This window comes from Tachypleus tridentatus, chromosome 10, assembly GCF_004210375.1.
Source record: "Tachypleus tridentatus isolate NWPU-2018 chromosome 10, ASM421037v1, whole genome shotgun sequence".
NCBI classification, from domain to species: domain Eukaryota; kingdom Metazoa; phylum Arthropoda; class Merostomata; order Xiphosura; family Limulidae; genus Tachypleus; species Tachypleus tridentatus.
In genome coordinates, this window is record NC_134834.1 from 147,020,604 (window position 1) to 147,038,590 (window position 17,987).

A 17,987-nucleotide genomic window follows, 5' to 3' on the forward strand; every position below is an offset into this window, starting at 1 on the left:
CACACAGTCACGTTCAGTATCAACTGTAACACTAAGCCACAATGAGTATCAGCACCACATTCGGGAGTAACAACATTACCATGATAGAGCTGACCTGTCTGTCTGTTTCAAGGTAATATAGCGAAGTTTATAAACTATCCAAGTTTAAATCATCAACCCCTTGGTTATTCGAAGACATGACAATTTCAAGGTCTGAGAATATCCCTCTCTTAGACCGAGTGAGCGATAGTGAGTGCTAATAAAAACCCGCGTTTTTTGTAGTAGGTAATTAACAACTATTTTAATGAACAGACTAAATATTGTCTTGGTATTTTGTTTAGTGAAAAAGTCTTCGCTTGCATATTTTGTGAGGAGAATTTGTAGTTTCTCAGTATGCAAACTAATTCATCAAACTAAAGTAAAGAGACGAATATTTGGCAACGTTAAATAACACTGTTACACATTAAAAACGTAATGTTCTTTCTTTTTCTGTGACATGTATCTTCACTACTTACCTAAAATATTTATATTAATTAAAGTGTACGAAACTTTATTTTCCTTTTACATCGCTGTGATTGGCTTTCATACGAGGTTGTTTTAAGTTCGCAGGTAAAAACTAGTCCTAAGTTCCTTTTTTTATTAAAATTTGTTAATGTGTACTAATTGGGTCTGCTTTAAATCTGCTGTTGTCACTAGGGAGCGCTATTCATATATATACCTCAACTTGTATCTTCTGCTATTGGAACACTACTGAAATTAATCTTCTACGTAAGGGAACTCATTTTACCCACAATTCTTCAGTAACGTATTGTCTTCGTACATTATAATTATAAAGTAGAGTTCTTTCGGCGATAACAAGCACCATTTACAATGCTGGTAAGCTAGATTAATTTATTGTAAATCTTACAAAGCACTTTAAAGAATACAACTTACTAAAACAGTTCATTATTCCGATTGTATTTCTCAAGCTCTGTATTTTCAGATTTATCTGCCATTATTCACTCACTATTGAAACACAAAGGTTCTTAATTTTAGTCTAGCGTTTTTACTAAGGTTTTCAGCTGATAAACGAAGATAAAAATGTCTGTATTACAACATTAACATAATCTGTTAGTAGTCTAAATTAAAAATTTTCTATTTATATTCAGTTAAGTAATTTGTTCATATTTTTCGACAGGTGTGGTGCATTTTTGTCGTACAGTCGCTTAAAAATTCAAAAATAAAACTAATTAATTAACTTATTCAGAATAATTTAATACTATTTAACTGTGGTAACAAGTTCTATTGGTTATTTATCGATCGAGTAAATTCGTGTGTACGATAACTAATACTGACTTGAATAGTTCGTTAACAGCTCAACCATTGAACTAACTGAAAATTGACTCAATGCTTCATTGATTTTGGTATCTATAATATATCTTTAATTCCTGATATTGTGCAAAGTATCCTGATCATTATCATTTAGAAACATTGTGGGTATTCTAGCACTAGTCTTTTAACCACAATGAAATATATTTCTCACCGATTGACGTAAACTTTAACACTTGTTTGTTTGTAATTACGCGCAAAGCTACACAATGGGGTAGCTGTGATCTGCCCACTACGGGTATCAAAGTTCAGTTTCTGGTGGTGTGAGTCCGCATAAATACTGCTGTGCCACTGGGGAGCAAAAGTTTAACGAACTATTAATATTCACCATTCAACTATTGTTGTAAAATAATTACTTATTTTTGAGATGTCATTGAAACTACAAGTTTTAAATGAGGTGTAAAAACGGTGTACACGTTGGTTATAATTACTCTAGATGCAGTAATCCGCGAAATAGGACACAACGGCCTAATCCATCTTGAAGCAAAAAATCCAAAAAACAGTAAATAGTGATTAAATCCCTCTTGATGCAATAATCCATGAAACAGTAAACAGTGGTTTAATCCATCTTGATGCAATAATCCATGAAACAGTAAACGGTGGCCACAGTCACTCTGGAGGCGGAACTGCGTGAATCTGTACAGGGTGGTTACAATCTCTCTTGAAGGAATAATCTATGCAACAGGACACGGTTGCTTCAACATCTCTTAAAATGATAACCTCTTTAATAGTTCATGGATGACTCAAATCACTTTGAATTTTCAACCACGTTTATTTCAAAATATACGTAAACTCCAATCTTTCTTGAGGTAACAACCCCTCTTCTCCTGAAGAAGTGTTTATGTAGTCCACTATTGAAGAGTATTATTAGAAATTTCAGTTTAAGCCAAATTTTCTAATCATCTCTTTATCTTAATATTTGAATAATGGATGGTCCTTTATTTTCTGACAAGATTAATTACAACGGATACGAAAACACTAGTGGCCCGGTATGGCCAGGTGGGGTAAGGCCTGCGACTCGTAATCTGAGGGTCGCGGGTTCGCATCCCCGTCGCGCCAATTGAAGGGGTATGTTTCGAACCTCAAGGGTCATTTTCGGGGCTTAAAGGATTGTGTTTGAAGTCTCAAGAGCCATATTGGGACTGAAATGGCCACATTTGGAGTTTCAAGGGTTATATATGAAATCTTGATGTTCCATGTTTGTGGGAACTTGTTAATTTAAGAAATATCGTTTTAAGACAACTTACCAGATGTCATCTCTCATAGCTGAAACAATACACTACCTGACACACAAAAATTTTATACGCGTCTTTCAAGATAAACTTTAGAACGCTTGTAATACACACATATATATATCTTCCGCCCTAGACAAAGTTCAAAACTTATGTTACAGTGTTTGTATCTTTTACATTAGATAAGCCATGAAACAAGTTTTGTTTCTTTCTATGCAAACTTTAGAAAACATGTTCATGTGCATGTAAGATCCCAGGTAAACTATATTACCATGTATAAATATATATTACTGCAGGTAAACTATGTAACACACATTACCATGTATAAATATGTATTACTCCAGGTAAACTTTAGAATACCTATTATTTAGCCAATAAATGCGGCCCGGCATGATCACGTGGTACGGTCGCTCGAACTGCAATCTCAGAGTCGCGGGTGCGAATCCCTGTCTCACCAAACATGCTCACCCTTTTAGCCGTGGGGGCGTTATAATATTACGGTCAATCCCAATATTCGTTGGTGAAAGTTGGCCATGAGTGGCGATGACTATCTGCCTTTTGTATACTCAGTCTTACCCTGTTAAATTGGGGATGGCTAGCGCAAATAGCCCTTGTGTAACTTTACGCGAAATTCAAAAACAAACCAGCGATAAACTAGGAAAATGAAATTATTTTCAATAAAATTCACTTTCAAATTTTTCTTCTTAAACACTTATATTTTCAGAAGTTTCCTAAAATTCTGACTCTCTCTTTTTTTTTTCCAGAAATTCCGGCTGATGCTTGCTTTACTTTTACCTTTGGCTACTGCTACTCAATCATACTTTAAAATTGGACCGCTTGGGACTGATACTTACAGTTTCGGCTATGACGTCAATGAACCTCGAGAGGCCCCGAGACTGCTGAGGGAAGAAACGAGACTAGAAGATGGGACTGTGATTGGTCGATACGGCTATTCCGATCCAACAGGAAGTTTCCGAATGTATCGGTATCACGCAGGCCCAGAAGGCTACTTTGCAAGTGAGATAACTAGAGAGGTTTGTTTGTTATACAACAATGACTTTATTTTAGGTTTTTCCCTATAAAACTAATCGAACGTTTCACAGTATTTGTTGTTCTGTAAATTTCTAAAGTGTCAAGAGTTTTGATCCAAACAAAAACACTTTACTTTATTATACAATAAACAATAACAAATCTAAGAAAGAAAAAGGGGGTTTGGCGTTAAAATAATTGATGGATTTGAATAAGCATATAAAATATATACAGTTATGTAATCGAAACTAACACATCTAACTTCTATTAATAGGTTGAAAAGGCCTAGTTAAATATGGCTGCTCATAGAATAAGAAAAAATACATTCCAGTCAGTGTAAAACTACCTGAAAATATTAAACAGATAAAATACTTCACACGAAGAGTTTGTGTTGTTTTTTTTTGGAATTTCGCACAAAGCTACTCGAGGGCTATCTGTGCTAGCCGTCCCTAATTTAGTAGCGTAAGACTAGAGGAAAGGCAGCTAGTCATCACCACCCACCGCCGATTCTTGGGTTACTCTTTTACCAACGAATATTGGGATTGACCGTCACATTATAACGCCCCCACGGCTGAAAGGGCGAGCATGTTTGGCGCGACGGGGATGCGAACCCGCGACCGTCAGATTACGAGTTGCACGCCTTAACAACCAGTCTCAACTAATCAGTATAACCAGTTTTCATAAGCCTAGAAACAACCAGTCCCAACTAATCATTATAACCAGTTTTCATAAGCCTCGAAACAACCAGTCTCAACTAATCATTATAACCAGTTTTCATAAGCCTAGAAACAACCAGTCCCAACTAATCATTATAACCAGTTTTCATAAGCCTAGAAACAACCAGTCCCAACTAATCATTATAACCCGTTTTCATAAGCCTAGAAAACAACCAGTCCCAACTAATCATTATAACCCGTTTTCATAAGCCTAGAAAACAACCAGTCCCAACTAATCATTATAACCAGTTTTCATAACCCTAGAAAACAACCAGTCCCAACTAATCATTATAACCAGTTTTCATAAGCCTAGAAACAACCAGTCCCAACTAATCATTATAACCAATTTTCATAAGCCTAGAAAACAACCAGTCCCAACTAATCATTATAACCAGTTTGTTTTAATTTAGATGCGACTAAGACGTGTTTTCGTTGATATTTGTTCAGGGAGAAATTTTTTGTTTAAATTTTTAATATGACTCCTATATTATATTGTATTGTATTGTATTATATCATATTATATCATATCATATCATATCGAGTCCTGTAATTTACAAAGTTATCAACAACAAACAGTTGTGTAGCTAAGTAGTTTAAAGATTTGCGTGTAAAAAGCAAATGGACCCAACTGATCCAGAGTTAAACGAGTTATCATTATATTTCGTGGTTATAATCGTTGTTAATTATCCGATCCATGTATGTACGCCTTGTGGATTTTGTATTCTATTACTTGTACCGGTTCTTTTATGTTGCTCTGTGAAGGTGTTTGATTTTTGTTTTCGAAATGTCTTGCTGAAATATAAAGTGAGGAGTAAACCCCTAAATTATTTTTTGTCAATCGGTCTAGAACGATCAAAAAGAAGAAATCGCTCGCCCTGCTGAGACCAGATTCGAACCCAATGTCCTTTCTGAACCTGAAGTGATGGAGAAAGAAAGACAGAGGCCTAGTTCACAGCTGTACACCGACGCCGACCATTTGGAATCTCGCCCAGCGATTCCTTTAAATTATTTGCTAAATAAACAGCCACTCAAATATGCCAGTTTCGAACCAATCATTGATGAAAGCGTTAAAGAAACTATCGGAGGCGTTGAAGATGAAACTGAATTAAAATTAGGAGATGATCAGTTGTCATGAGTCTGGAGAAGTGAATTTCCAAGACCTTTAAAACTGAACAGCATAAGGATTTGCGACCTAAATAAGGTTGAAAATAACGATTTGTTTTTCTAATTTTTTTTTCTCTTTGTATGACTGATCGGTTATCTTACGATAACATTTTAAATTTCTGTCAGTGTTCACAATTTATGACGCATGCGCATATCTCCTGATCTTCACTTGAAATGAAACACACAACTTTTTTCTATCAGCTACGAACGAATTATTAGATTTCTCTCTCGTATCTGAAGTCATAAACTAACCTCAACGAGACATTATGATTTTAATTAATCAATTATACAGAGTTCATTAAATGTTCGTTGCATTTTGGAACTGAAAATTCAACTTGGCGATAGTTCTGTGCAAAACTTTAGATTTTTAGTTTCGAAAAAGTTTTGTTTATATCAATTTACGCTTTTAAAACTATACAACTTGCTGACAGGATATTAATTAGTCTGAATATAATAGTCATTTTAGTTTTGTTAGTTTTGTTTACAAATGCTCTCAAATAATACCTTTTAGGATAAAATTAATGTTCAGATTCTTATTTTACAACAAAAATTAAGTGAAATTAGAATTCACAAAATTAATTATAAAATAATAATAATTTCTCAAAAATAACAAATTTTCTTTTAACGTCATAAATCCTGGGAAGAGGTGTGGTTATTAGATAGGAAAACGAAACTGTTCGGTATATCGTTGTCATGATCTATGCGATTACTATATATTATAACAACGCCACTAAATAATTAGTAACTAATTTTGCTAACGACCAGACTGTGACGTGGTGCAGTTATTTGAAAATAAAGAACATTATTCGCTTTGTTAAATACAAAATAAAAGTAATTAGTAATTATAGTTAATTAATTACTTAATACTAATATTAATAAGTTTATGATTGCGCAGTGTAATAAATAAAATGGTGTTATTTAAAAAAAAATTAATAATGATAAATTTCTGTTATTTTTCAAGCATACTAAGCCTAAAATCTTCTTGTGTGAAGTAAGACCACTCGTGATAACACAATGCTAGGAATTTTTTCCATAAATTCGAAGCTGTGGCTGGTGACACTGTGCTTGAAATATATTTTTTAAACACCTGTCAAACTGCAGCTAAGGTATATAGTGTTTTACTAGGTTAATCCATCCTGAAAAATATTTACGAACCAAAGCAAAGGGGCCTTTTCTGATGTTTTAGTTTTTCGCCACCACGGGGCGTCACCTGTTGAAAAGATATTGTTTCAGTTTACAAATACGTTCGGATTTTTTTTTTGACGGCATTTCTTGTTTTGTTAAGAACGTCCCTGAAGCCTCTTGATCACTTATTACGTTAAAATCTATTCATGTATGTGATAGCATTTTGTTGTCTTTATGTATGTGTTGATTGTCATTGTCAAACAAATGCTTTTGAAACAATGTACATGAAGTATCCGTGTGTATTTGTTCATTGTTCGTTATGTGGATATTTCAATAAACTTTCTTGGTATGTAATCAATGCGTTTAAGAGAAAGCACTGGTATTTTTTTATTCCTGCAACAAACAAATACTTAGCTCTTGCAACGCCCCCTAGTGGATTATAAAGTAATGACGTTAAAATAACACCAAGTATGCACATTTGAAAACGAACGTCTGTTTGTTTAAAAGCAAAGCTACATTGGGTTATCTGCTGTGAACCATGCATCTTATTTAACAAATACAAAACGAAAGAGAACGGGTCAGTATTTATTTATACGTTTACATAGGTTTAGTTGATGTCAGTTATTCCAATTTTAATTAACTCCTATTAAATTTTGAAGAATAGTTTCTGATAATAAGCGGTACAATCTGTCACATTAGTTTTTCTCTTCTGGAATTAGTTTAAACTATTTGACTCACTCCTCCCGTGGCCTAGCGGTATGTCTGCGGACTTACATTGCTAGAAATCCGGGTTTCGATACCTTTGGTGGGAAGATTGTTTTTGAATTTCGCGCAAAGCTATTCGTGGGCTATCTGCGTTAGCCGTCCATAATTTAGCAGTGTAAAACTAGGGGGAAGACAGCTAATCATCACCACCCACCGCCAACTCTTGGGTTACTCTTTTACCAACGAATAGTGGGATTGACCGTCACATTGTAACGCCCCCACGGCTGGGAGGGCGAGCATGTTTGGTGCAACAGGGATTCGAACTCGCGACCCTCGGATTACGAGTCGAACGCCTTAACACGCTTGGCCATGCCGGGCCTTGGTTGGAAGAGCACAGATAGCCCATCGTGTTGCTTTGCGCTTAGCTTCAAACAAAACAAAATTAAATCTATTTTATTCAAACATCTCGGCGCCTCGTGGCTCAGCAGTAAGTCATAGAGCTTACAACCAAAAACCGAGATTAGATAACCACAATACATAGTACCGTGCATTTTTGTTCTTAACCGCAACAACTTCAAACGTTTTACATTTGATTAATGTTATATAATTTGATGTAAACGTAAAATTATCAATATCGTCTCGTACGTTTTGAAAGTATTTATCGAAATAATCAAATAGTCACCAGATGGGGCTCGAAACCGTTGTTTGTTTATTTCACGATGATGGCGCAGGATACACAGAACTGCTTTTAATGTTGAACTTAGATAATATATCATAGAGAAAATAGTTAGTTCATAACAATCGTCGTTAACTCCAGTGTTACTCTTGTCTGACCAAATAGCTGAATTTAAATGCCACTTGGCACTGGGACCCACCATGGCCACGTAGTTAAGCTACTCGACTCGTAATCCAAGGGTCGCGAGTTCGCATCCCCGTTGCACCAAATATGCTCGCCCTTTCAACCGTGTGGGCGTTATAATATGTAGGTCAATCCCACTTTTAGTTGGTAAAAGAATAGCTCTAGAGTTGGCAGTGGGTTGTGATGGTAAGGTGCTCTCCCTCTAGTCATACGCTGCTAAATTAGGAACGGCTAGCGCAGATAGCCCTCGTGTAGCTTTGCGCGAAATTCAAATCAAACCAAACCCAGCATGGCCAGGTGGTTAGGGCACTGGATTCATAATCTGAGGGTCGCATGTTCGGATCCCAGTTACGTACCAAACACGCTCGCCCTTTCAGCCGTGGGAGCGTTATATGTGTGGCCAATCACACCATTCGCTGGTAAAAGAGTAGCCAAAGAGTTGACAGTGGGTGGTGATGACCGGCTGCCTTTTTTCTAGTCTTATGCCGTTAGATTATGGACGGCTAACGCAGACAGCTTTGATGTAGTTTTGCACAACATTACAAGAAACCAACCACTTGATAGTGCACACACAGCCACAAAGTGTGAAACGCATTTTTGTGGAAACTAGCGATGTATAGTAAGACCGCTAATTTGCTAATCGAGATACTAATTACTAGACCACGCCTAGCCCTTCTTTTGTAAGTTTTAAACTTTCAATTCACGAAGAAGTTAGGCCTCTAACCTAACTATACAATAGAGCTACTGTGAGTCACTCGAAGGCAGTGTGGTTTCAGGCATTGTTTTGTGATTGGTTGGGAAAAAATCGACTGGTTTGTTAAAGTAGAACAAATTCTCTTCTAGTGCTAAGTTACACCACTAGAGTTCGCCATTGTTCTTAATTTCTTATAAGTTAAAAATATAGAAGTAGAGCTTCTGAACTTCAGGTAAATATTGGTAACAACCACCAAGTCATGGGCCAACAAGTAGAATTAGTAATAATATTAATGGCACTAGTGGCTCTTCATCTAACAAGTACAATTAATGATAACAGTAATGGTACCAGTGACTCTTCAACCAACAAGTACAATTAATGATAACAGTAATGGTACCAGTGACTCTTCAACCAACAAGTACAATTAATGATAACAGTAATGGTACCAGTGACTCTTCAACCAACAAGTAGAGTTAATGATAATATCGATGATACTAGTGACTCTTCATCCATAAAGTGAAATTAATGATAATATTGATGGTACTAGTACCGCTTCAACTAATAAGTAGAATTAATGATAATATCGATGGTACTGGTGAACATGCAACCAATAAAGCCTTGGGCCCACCATAAATACACATAAATGGAATTAATTATAATATTTATGGTAATAATAATATCTCTATTACTGAAATGTTTTCTTGAAGAGAATGCAAAATTATGCTTGGGGTTTACAACAATGAACGAAGGTTTGACAACTGCGAAAATTACATTGTTGTTTGGTATACTTTGTGATCCCATGTTTGGGGTTTGTAACAATCAACCAAGGTTTGGCAGTTGATGAAATAACGTTGTTTAGTAGGTTATTTAAAATATTATTCTCGAGGTTTACGACAATGAACAGAAGTTTATTAGCTGCTGAAATAGCATTGTGTTTTAGAAGATGCTCTTCTATTATTATCAGAAAACAAGTAACAATTCCATTTGCTTTCCGAAAGAATAGATTATCTAACGATTACGAATAATGAAAGAAAAAAACAACATTGAAACGAATCGAAGTTTCGAACAATCTTATTTATTTTGTTGTTGTTGTTTTATAATCCACCAGTTGGAACACAACCCAATGAAAAACATATTTCGCACACGTTTACTTCTTAAATAAAAATAGAATAACAGCCACATTTCAAAATGTGGCTGTTAGAAAAAAAAAAAAGGTTATAGAAACCTGGTAGCAGCTTATTTTATTCAAAGTTGTTGTTCTTTTCCTTGACTTCAATACTTATTTTTACACCACAAAGAAGTTCTAGGATGTAAGGAATTAGGCCTCTTAATCCACGTGTTTCCTTCAAATATAAGCTTCTTATATACCGATACACAAAGACAAAAATACTTTAACAATGTTAATCAATATGGGAATTTTCGTAAAATATTTTGGCCTAATTCCCAGAATGATTCGCCTGATAACGGTTTCTTAGAAAATATAAACTACTTAAGAGATCTAAAATCGTTTCACTAAGGTTTTCTAGGTGAATATTTAACTCGGTTTAGAAGTAATTAAAAAACTTTGAAGCGTAACTGGAATATGTATTATAGAAAATTATGATTTTCATTTTAAGCTTTAAAAATATTCCATTGAATGGAGGTCAAATCACAGAAACAGTTTCACGGTTGTTGTTTGTTTTTCTTTGATTCTTAAGTCACGTGTTACAGGAAAAGGAATTTTCATAAGTTATATGTCAAGAAAGAGGGATTAACCCTAAAATCACATGTCAAAAAATAGGAAGTATTTCTTACACTTCAGACCACAGATAGAGGATGTAATTTTTAAGAACAAGAACAGGTAGTAATTATTAAGTTACATACAAGAGCAGGTAGTAATTTTTAGGTCACATCATAAGAGCAAATAATAATTCTGAAGTCACGTGGAATAAAACAGGAAGTAATTCTGAAGTCACGTGGTATAGAAACAGAAATAGTTCTTAAGTGTCATTAAACAGAAACAGGAAATAATTTTTAAGTCGCATTAAACAGAAACAGGAACTAATTCTTAAGTCGCATTAAACAGAAACAGGAAGTAATTACAGGAAGTAAGTCACGTGATATAGAAACGGAGTAATTTTGAGACAAGACTAAAAGACGTGTAGATATTCGTTGTGAATATTTCACCAGTATTCAGTTGACTAAAAGCAATGTGCGATGTCACAATACGTGAGCATTAATCCAATGTTCAAGAATCTTAAGCATATAAAGGTGTCTTTTCCTCTGTCCCCACATGAGGGCTTACAAAGTTTAAAAATCAGGTTTCGATATGCGCTGACAAAGGAGCACAGATATCGCCCTGTGTAATTTTTGTGCCTAATATTATACAAAACACAAATAAATATCCTCATTCTACGTAATGAAGATTTTGGATGAACGGGCAGCGACATTGTTATGATTTACTTCTATCTGTATTCTAAATATTCCTGTCCCTTGGCGTTTTCTAAGAATTTCTGTTGCAAAACGTGATTACAAGAAACATCAGTTGCTCTTATTTTTTCATCTACCTTTTCAGAGTTAAACTAGTTTCGGGAAATGTTTCCTTATTACAAAACTTAAAGTGATTCCGTGAAAGCTTATTAAAATTATAATAAGGAGCTGGGAGCACCTAGAAAATGTCAAAAAAAAAAAAAGAACTGACGAACAAACAATTTTAATTCCAAAAATATACGAAAAAAGTGGTGTTTATTTGTTTGTTTTAAATTTTAGTTTGAAGATACACGAGGGCTATCTGCGCTAGTTTCGAACTCGCAGGTCAATTTGCAGGTCAAACGCCCTTACCACCAGGGTATGCCAGGACATGCTATTTCTAAAAGGAACACTATTATTAATTAGATACTAATTAATTATTACCAGTATAGCCCGTTTGCCATTGTATTAATCAAAATATTACTGACTACGTTGCCATAGTTGCATGCTTCTAAGTCAATATTATTTCAATGACCAAAGTTATTACAATTAATCGATTTAGTTTTCGAGCCGTGTCTAGGCCTAACAACGTCACTGACTAAATGTGTTGTTTTTTATATTTCTGAAAGCAGGTTTTTTGGGACTAAACACTCCTAATGGCATGCAGCCTGGATATCGCTTTATTATGAAGACGTTCGATCCCTGTAGTGAGAAAAACCTAAATATTCCGTTGCACAGTTTTCTGCTTAAAATTAGAATTGAATAAAGAATCTTACTGTAATCAAATGATTACAGAAAGAAATCTGTAGGAGCTGAGAACTGCATGAAAAACCTTTTTGAGGGTAGAAAGTTAAAGGAGCTGGAAGATGTCCCCAATCTCATTAAACATATTCGTCCTTTCAACCATTAGGGCGTTAAATGTTAAGGTCAGTCTCACAATTCGTTGATAAAAAAAGTAGCTAGAGGAATAGCGGTGATGTGTGTTAACTTCCTTTCTGGTCTATCACTGTTAAATAAGGAAAAGCTAAAGCGAGTAGACCTCGAGTGGCATTGCGCAAAGTTTGAGACAAAACCAAACTATTAAATATATCCTGTTTTTTGCACCAAGGGCACTTTTTTGTCGTTTAATACTATAACAACACGGGCTCTAAACATTAATAAAACTATAAACTGAAAGACCAACGTAATTCTACAAAGTTGCAACTCGAAAACCCGGATTTCGATTCCGTGTAGCAGATAAATCAATGAGATTTTGCTATAAAACAAAAACAATACATATTTTTCAAAATGATTTTTTTTTTTTTTCCCAAATCGTCTACATGTAAAATCGGATACTGCGAATAATGAGTAATTAAATATTCGTTCTGCCAGGGCCTATGTCTGGACCATCATAAAACAACTTAATATTATTTGAGTTTGGAGTCGTCTCTGAACTATCTACTTATAGCTTTGTAATAAACTTTTAATTTATCTGATTAATTATTGATAAATACATATTTGTTGTTGCTGTTCTTAAAATTTATTCGGTCTAAACACATCAAAGATTGACAGTAATTCGTTAACAAATTGTGGATTTAGTTATTTTTCTTGTTGTCATGGAGAATGTGTTTGCAACGTTTAATCTTGCTCCAAATAATTTTCTCTTTCCCCTCCCCTAAAGGCTGTAACTTTCATTGTTACGAATATGATCACATTAGTCTGGGGTAATCTGGTGCACTAGTGACAGGTAAACAATAATAAATGTTCTCTGGGAGGGGGCATTCTTCTAACACAAAACTCTTATAAACTCTAAGTCTCTTATCATCAGTGACAGTGTTTAAACTTGCCTGACTTATGCCGCCCCTTAAACTCAAGGCAACTCGCCTTTTGCATATATTATTAACACCAGCGGCTGAACTGGTTTCGGGATGAGCGATTTTTCTTTTTCTCCGTTTTGCAGGTGTCCTTCGCCAGGTTAGTTAAAGGGGAATCACAATGCAAGATAGCGACGTGAAGGTCACGCCTGGTGGTTAGAAAAGAACAGGAGCAGGAGATATAATCCTGCAGTCTGGTGGCGTTGTGAGGAACTAGAACATCGACATGATTCAGGTAAGCATGTATGAACCCTAACGTGTAATAATGTAACCAGTCGCACCCGATCAATAAATGGTGTTAGTTCTATACGGTCAAGTTTTAATTTGAATCAAAATAAGTGGAACTGAGACAGGAAAGTACAGTTCATAAAACACGATCTGATTTCATCTGTGCGTAAATTAAAATTAAAACTAAATAATGGACTGTAGTTGATATAACACTAGAGTATTTTCTATTTAAAATATTAATCTATTTTCGCTACTGGTAGCTAAAAATTGTTTTGCTCATCCAAGTTAGACTAATAATTTTCCAACTGTTTGTAATCTTGTTTGTTTTTTAAAATGACTTTCGTGTCAGCTTCCTAATTACCTTTCACAGAATCATTGAAATGGGATTAATAAATTCCTATTGTAGGATGTAGAGTTAACTCAGTTTATTCGCTCTTAAAAATTCCTCGGTGGACCTACGATGTTAAAATCCTGAATTCGATTATCCGGGTTGGACACAGCAGATAGCCCAATTTGACTTTGTTCTAAGATAAACAAACAAACTGATGGCTTATAATGCTAAAAAAGAAGTGGTTTCGATACGAAGGCAGAGCACAAATAGTTCAATGTAACTTTGATCTAAAGAACAAACAGACAAACCACTTCTAAAAATTCATTTAATGTTTGAGATATTGGAATGTAAGTTTTAAAATGAATTGTTCCACTTCATTCCGACAAAAGTGGAATTTATGCTTCATAGAAGCACTCATACCTCTACAAACAAGCCAAATTTTTAATTTAATGACAACGCGTTATCTTGTTGAAACGATAGTATTTTATATTTTGACCTAGTGTTTCGATCCTTTTCTTATGAATTTAAATTATTTTATTTTTGTAACTCTAACATAACTTCTAAGATTTTAAATAAAAGTGTATACGTTTCAAAGTCATTCTAATAAATAACGCCCATATTTGTATTTAATAATTTATTTTGATTATTGGTTCAGATATTTAGATGTTGCACGAGAAATAATGATGAAAAGAAGATACTTGGTTAGACCTAAACTAAAACTAAACTCCTTAGTACGCATACTTTGCTTAGGATGTATTGTTCTGTCAGTTGGATACCCTTCCCCTTAAAGACATTTTCGGTCGTAAATCCAATAACATCTCACGAAGTTGTAATAGCTTAAGAGATTTATGTTAGTTTCAAACCTATCTACTAAGCGTAAAATACAAAACGATTAATTATGTTTGTCATAGGGCATCAATATTAGGCTTATTATATTTTTAAATATTGTATTTTATACCTTGTCCTTAGAAATTTTCAAGAATTAAAAGACAAGATAATAACAGTATTCTAACCGCACTACGCTCGTCATGTTCACTCAATCTAGAACTCCAGAATAAACACAGTAATGGTCAAGATACTATTTATATGAGCCATTTGAAACAACCGGAAACTGACGAAGCATGATTATAGTGTAAAACAACCTCTATAATAGAAATATGATAATAATGAAAAAATGATTTAATAAATATTCTAACTGGAAATTACATTATTTGCCCTAAGATTACAATTTTTAATATCGTCTCAGGTACTTATTAAATACAATTTTCATTTATTTTGCAGGTTTTGCTTCCATTTCTTTGTGCTGTTTGTCTGGCACATTCTACTGCTCCATTTTACACGTTCTATACAGATGGCAGTAGGTTACTTCAGTACGAGGCTGGAACTCTAGCCAGGAGGAACTTTCGAGAAGAAGTCACCAGACCAGATGGAACCATTGTAGGAAGGTATGGTTTCCACGACCCCACAGGGCACTTGCACGTTGTGCAATATCATGCAGGTAGACAGGGTTATGTTGCCAAAGGAGATACCGGGTTTATTATGGTAGCACCCAAGAATTGGGAACCGTGGATGAGGAGAAAAAAAGTGAACAAACTGTGAAGGAGAGAGACATGAAAGGTCCAAAGCCTGAAGATGGCATTATAGGAGATTATGATTCGATGGATGAAGGAGAAAATGCGAAAAAAGAAAGTGACGTGAAAAAAGACGCAACAGAAGACACAAAGAAAGATGAAAAGGATGAAAAAACTGACGCTATGGTTACAGATGCAACAGAAGACATGGAAAAAGACGTAAAAGACAAAACAACTGATGATATGGATAAAACGGAAGACACAAAAGATACATCAACCTCTGATGATGAAAAAACAGTCGTTGAGAAAAAAGAGATGAAAGACGAAAAGGTTAAGGAAGACGGGGAAGCTTCGCAATCGAAACCTGAAGAACCATACGAGACGGACCCAGAAATAACAGCACTTTTTTCAATTCCTGAATATGGCCGCCGACGTTTAACTATTAGTCAGTCTGATAAAAGAAAATTAATGAAAAAGATGAGAGTAGGATTTATACTTCTCACAATATCTTCAATGCCCCCATTTCTCCTGGTTTTGTAAAGTGGAGCGATCCTCAAAATCAGCCCCTGAACTGGCCTCATCCAGTTTTCAGATTTCAAGATTCATCTACTGGCCAGTACATTCCTTTCGAACACCCGTGGATAATCGGGAAACCGGCTACTAAAGAGAAAAAACCTGTTCAAAACACTTTACCTTTTCACTATGTTGGATCCCAGAAGAAGGAATTCACAAACCAAGATCTAAATAGGGGTGATATTTCTCCACTAAAGACAACAACTTTCCAGTACACTCACCCATCTAGATTCTACTACCCACAGCCTGTTCTCCCTTTCGCCCACAGACCAGACAGATCTCCATTTCTGGTTCCCGGGTACCATTTGTATGCTTAAAGCTTAGCGTTTTACCCACAATCCAGTGCATGTCTGTCTTGTTAATTAACCGTTTTACTTGTTCTCGTCTATAATCGCAAGAATTCTGTAAAAATTAGAAAGGGGTTCGAGCCCATTCTCCTTATTGTTAAAACAGATGCTTCATGAAACCGAAGTAGCGGATTTTAAGCATCAGGTTTACGTCACCAGCAGTTGGTTTTAACAATTAACTGTTAAGAAATACCTTTTTTGTTTTGTCTTGTTTTTTTGACAACTTTTTACCGGAGAATCTGGAAAGCTAACTAACAAGCAGGACCAATAATTCGAATCCCTGTCGTTTTTTTTTTGGTTTTTTACACGTTAGAAAAAAATGTTATAAGAATAAGTTTAATTTAAAATAAGGCTTTATTTTATCTGCAAATTCTATGCAATTACTTAAAATGATAATGGATTGTCTTTAAATCAATTTAATGAAGCATGTGTTAATTTTTGATAAATTTTATCGACAAGGTGGTCTGTGATTGGCTCATGAAAGATTTTGAATTATTACGTCATAAATATTCTGGAGTTTTTTTTTTTTTAAGTACCAGTTTGTAATATGATATCATCTGTGTTGTAATCAAAACTAATAAATATCCTGTAAACAAATATGTCACTTGGTTTATCTCTACCTAGGGCCTGGCATGGCCAGTTGGGTTAAGGCACCCGACTCGTAATCTGAGGGTCGCAGGTTCGAATCTCCGTCGCACCAAGCATGCTCACCCTTTCAGCCGTGGGGGCGTTATAATGTGACGGTCAATCCCACTATTCGTTGGTAAAAGAGTAACCCGAGAGTTGATGATAGGTGGTGATGACTAGCTTCCTTCCCTCTAGTCTTACACTGCAAAATTAGGGACAGTAAAATAAACAGCTGACAACGCTAAAATTCGGAGTTCGGTCTGTAGCTATGTCCTTATACCAAAACTTAATATTTTTCTTTAGTTACACACTCGACTTTTCACTTTGGATCTCTTTCAAGAGCTTTTCACTAAAACTCAAACCTTTTTTTTTTTTCTAGCATTAATCAAAATGTCCTCTGTACATCAACACACACTATGGAAATTAAAGATAGAAATTTATTTGCTGTTACGTGTAAGCTACACAATGAACTCTCTGTTCTCAGCTTACCACAAGGAGGAAAACTCAATTTTTGGCTTTTGCGTGCATGCGATGAACTACTGGAGGATGAAGGAGGGGGAGGTATGAATAAGCAAAGCAAAATTTTAAATTGAACTAAGAAATCTTAATTTAAATAATATCGGAAAAGACGAAAAAGTATACTTAATATCTCGCCTTAATGTCTAATCAATATATTCTCTTCGATTCGCAACCTTTTTATTGTTTTTTCTTGTCTTCTTCGTTCTCCGCTGAAAAGAAAATACTGACTTTTATCGCCAGATGTCTTATTACGTTTTAGTGTGCGTAAACGTGGGAATAATGTTCTACGCTTGATTTGAGATATTCTTTTATTCATATCGCCAGGTGGCGAATTGTGGAACTGAGAAAAGTGTCTAATGTGCATAAATTACCTTTAACAACACTCTCGTCGTTTGTGAGTTTTTAAGCTTTAAAATAAAGAAAAATATATTGGACATTTTAAAATCTTCATATTCGTGAAATTTTATCTTTAAACTATAATTATTCATTACAATTTTTTCGTTGTTTTTTTTTTTAAGTATGAAAATTCGAATCCAATGCTAACGTTGTGGTACATTGTTTAAATATTTACATGTACTAGTAGTAATGAATTTTTATTTATCTTTCACGATACGCTACA

The 17,987-nt window shown here is 35.0% G+C and overlaps 2 protein-coding genes across 2 annotated transcripts; both read left to right on the forward strand.

The window, feature by feature from the left end:
- Nucleotides 1-717: 717 nt before the first annotated feature.
- On the forward strand, nucleotides 718-6,967 carry LOC143230562 (uncharacterized). The gene is made up of 3 exons (XM_076464330.1): nucleotides 718-855; nucleotides 3,344-3,613; nucleotides 5,172-6,967. The coding sequence occupies exons 1-3, from the start codon at nucleotides 850-852 to the stop codon at nucleotides 5,457-5,459; spliced, it is 564 nt and encodes a 187-aa protein (XP_076320445.1). The 5' UTR covers nucleotides 718-849; the 3' UTR covers nucleotides 5,460-6,967.
- Nucleotides 6,968-13,272: 6,305 nt separating this feature from the next.
- LOC143230563 (uncharacterized) lies at nucleotides 13,273-16,460 on the forward strand. Its single transcript, XM_076464332.1, has 2 exons — nucleotides 13,273-13,407; nucleotides 15,013-16,460. Exon 2 carries the CDS (start codon nucleotides 15,342-15,344, stop codon nucleotides 15,840-15,842), a length of 501 nt encoding a protein of 166 aa, XP_076320447.1. The 5' UTR covers nucleotides 13,273-13,407; nucleotides 15,013-15,341; the 3' UTR covers nucleotides 15,843-16,460.
- Nucleotides 16,461-17,987: the final 1,527 nt, after the last annotated feature.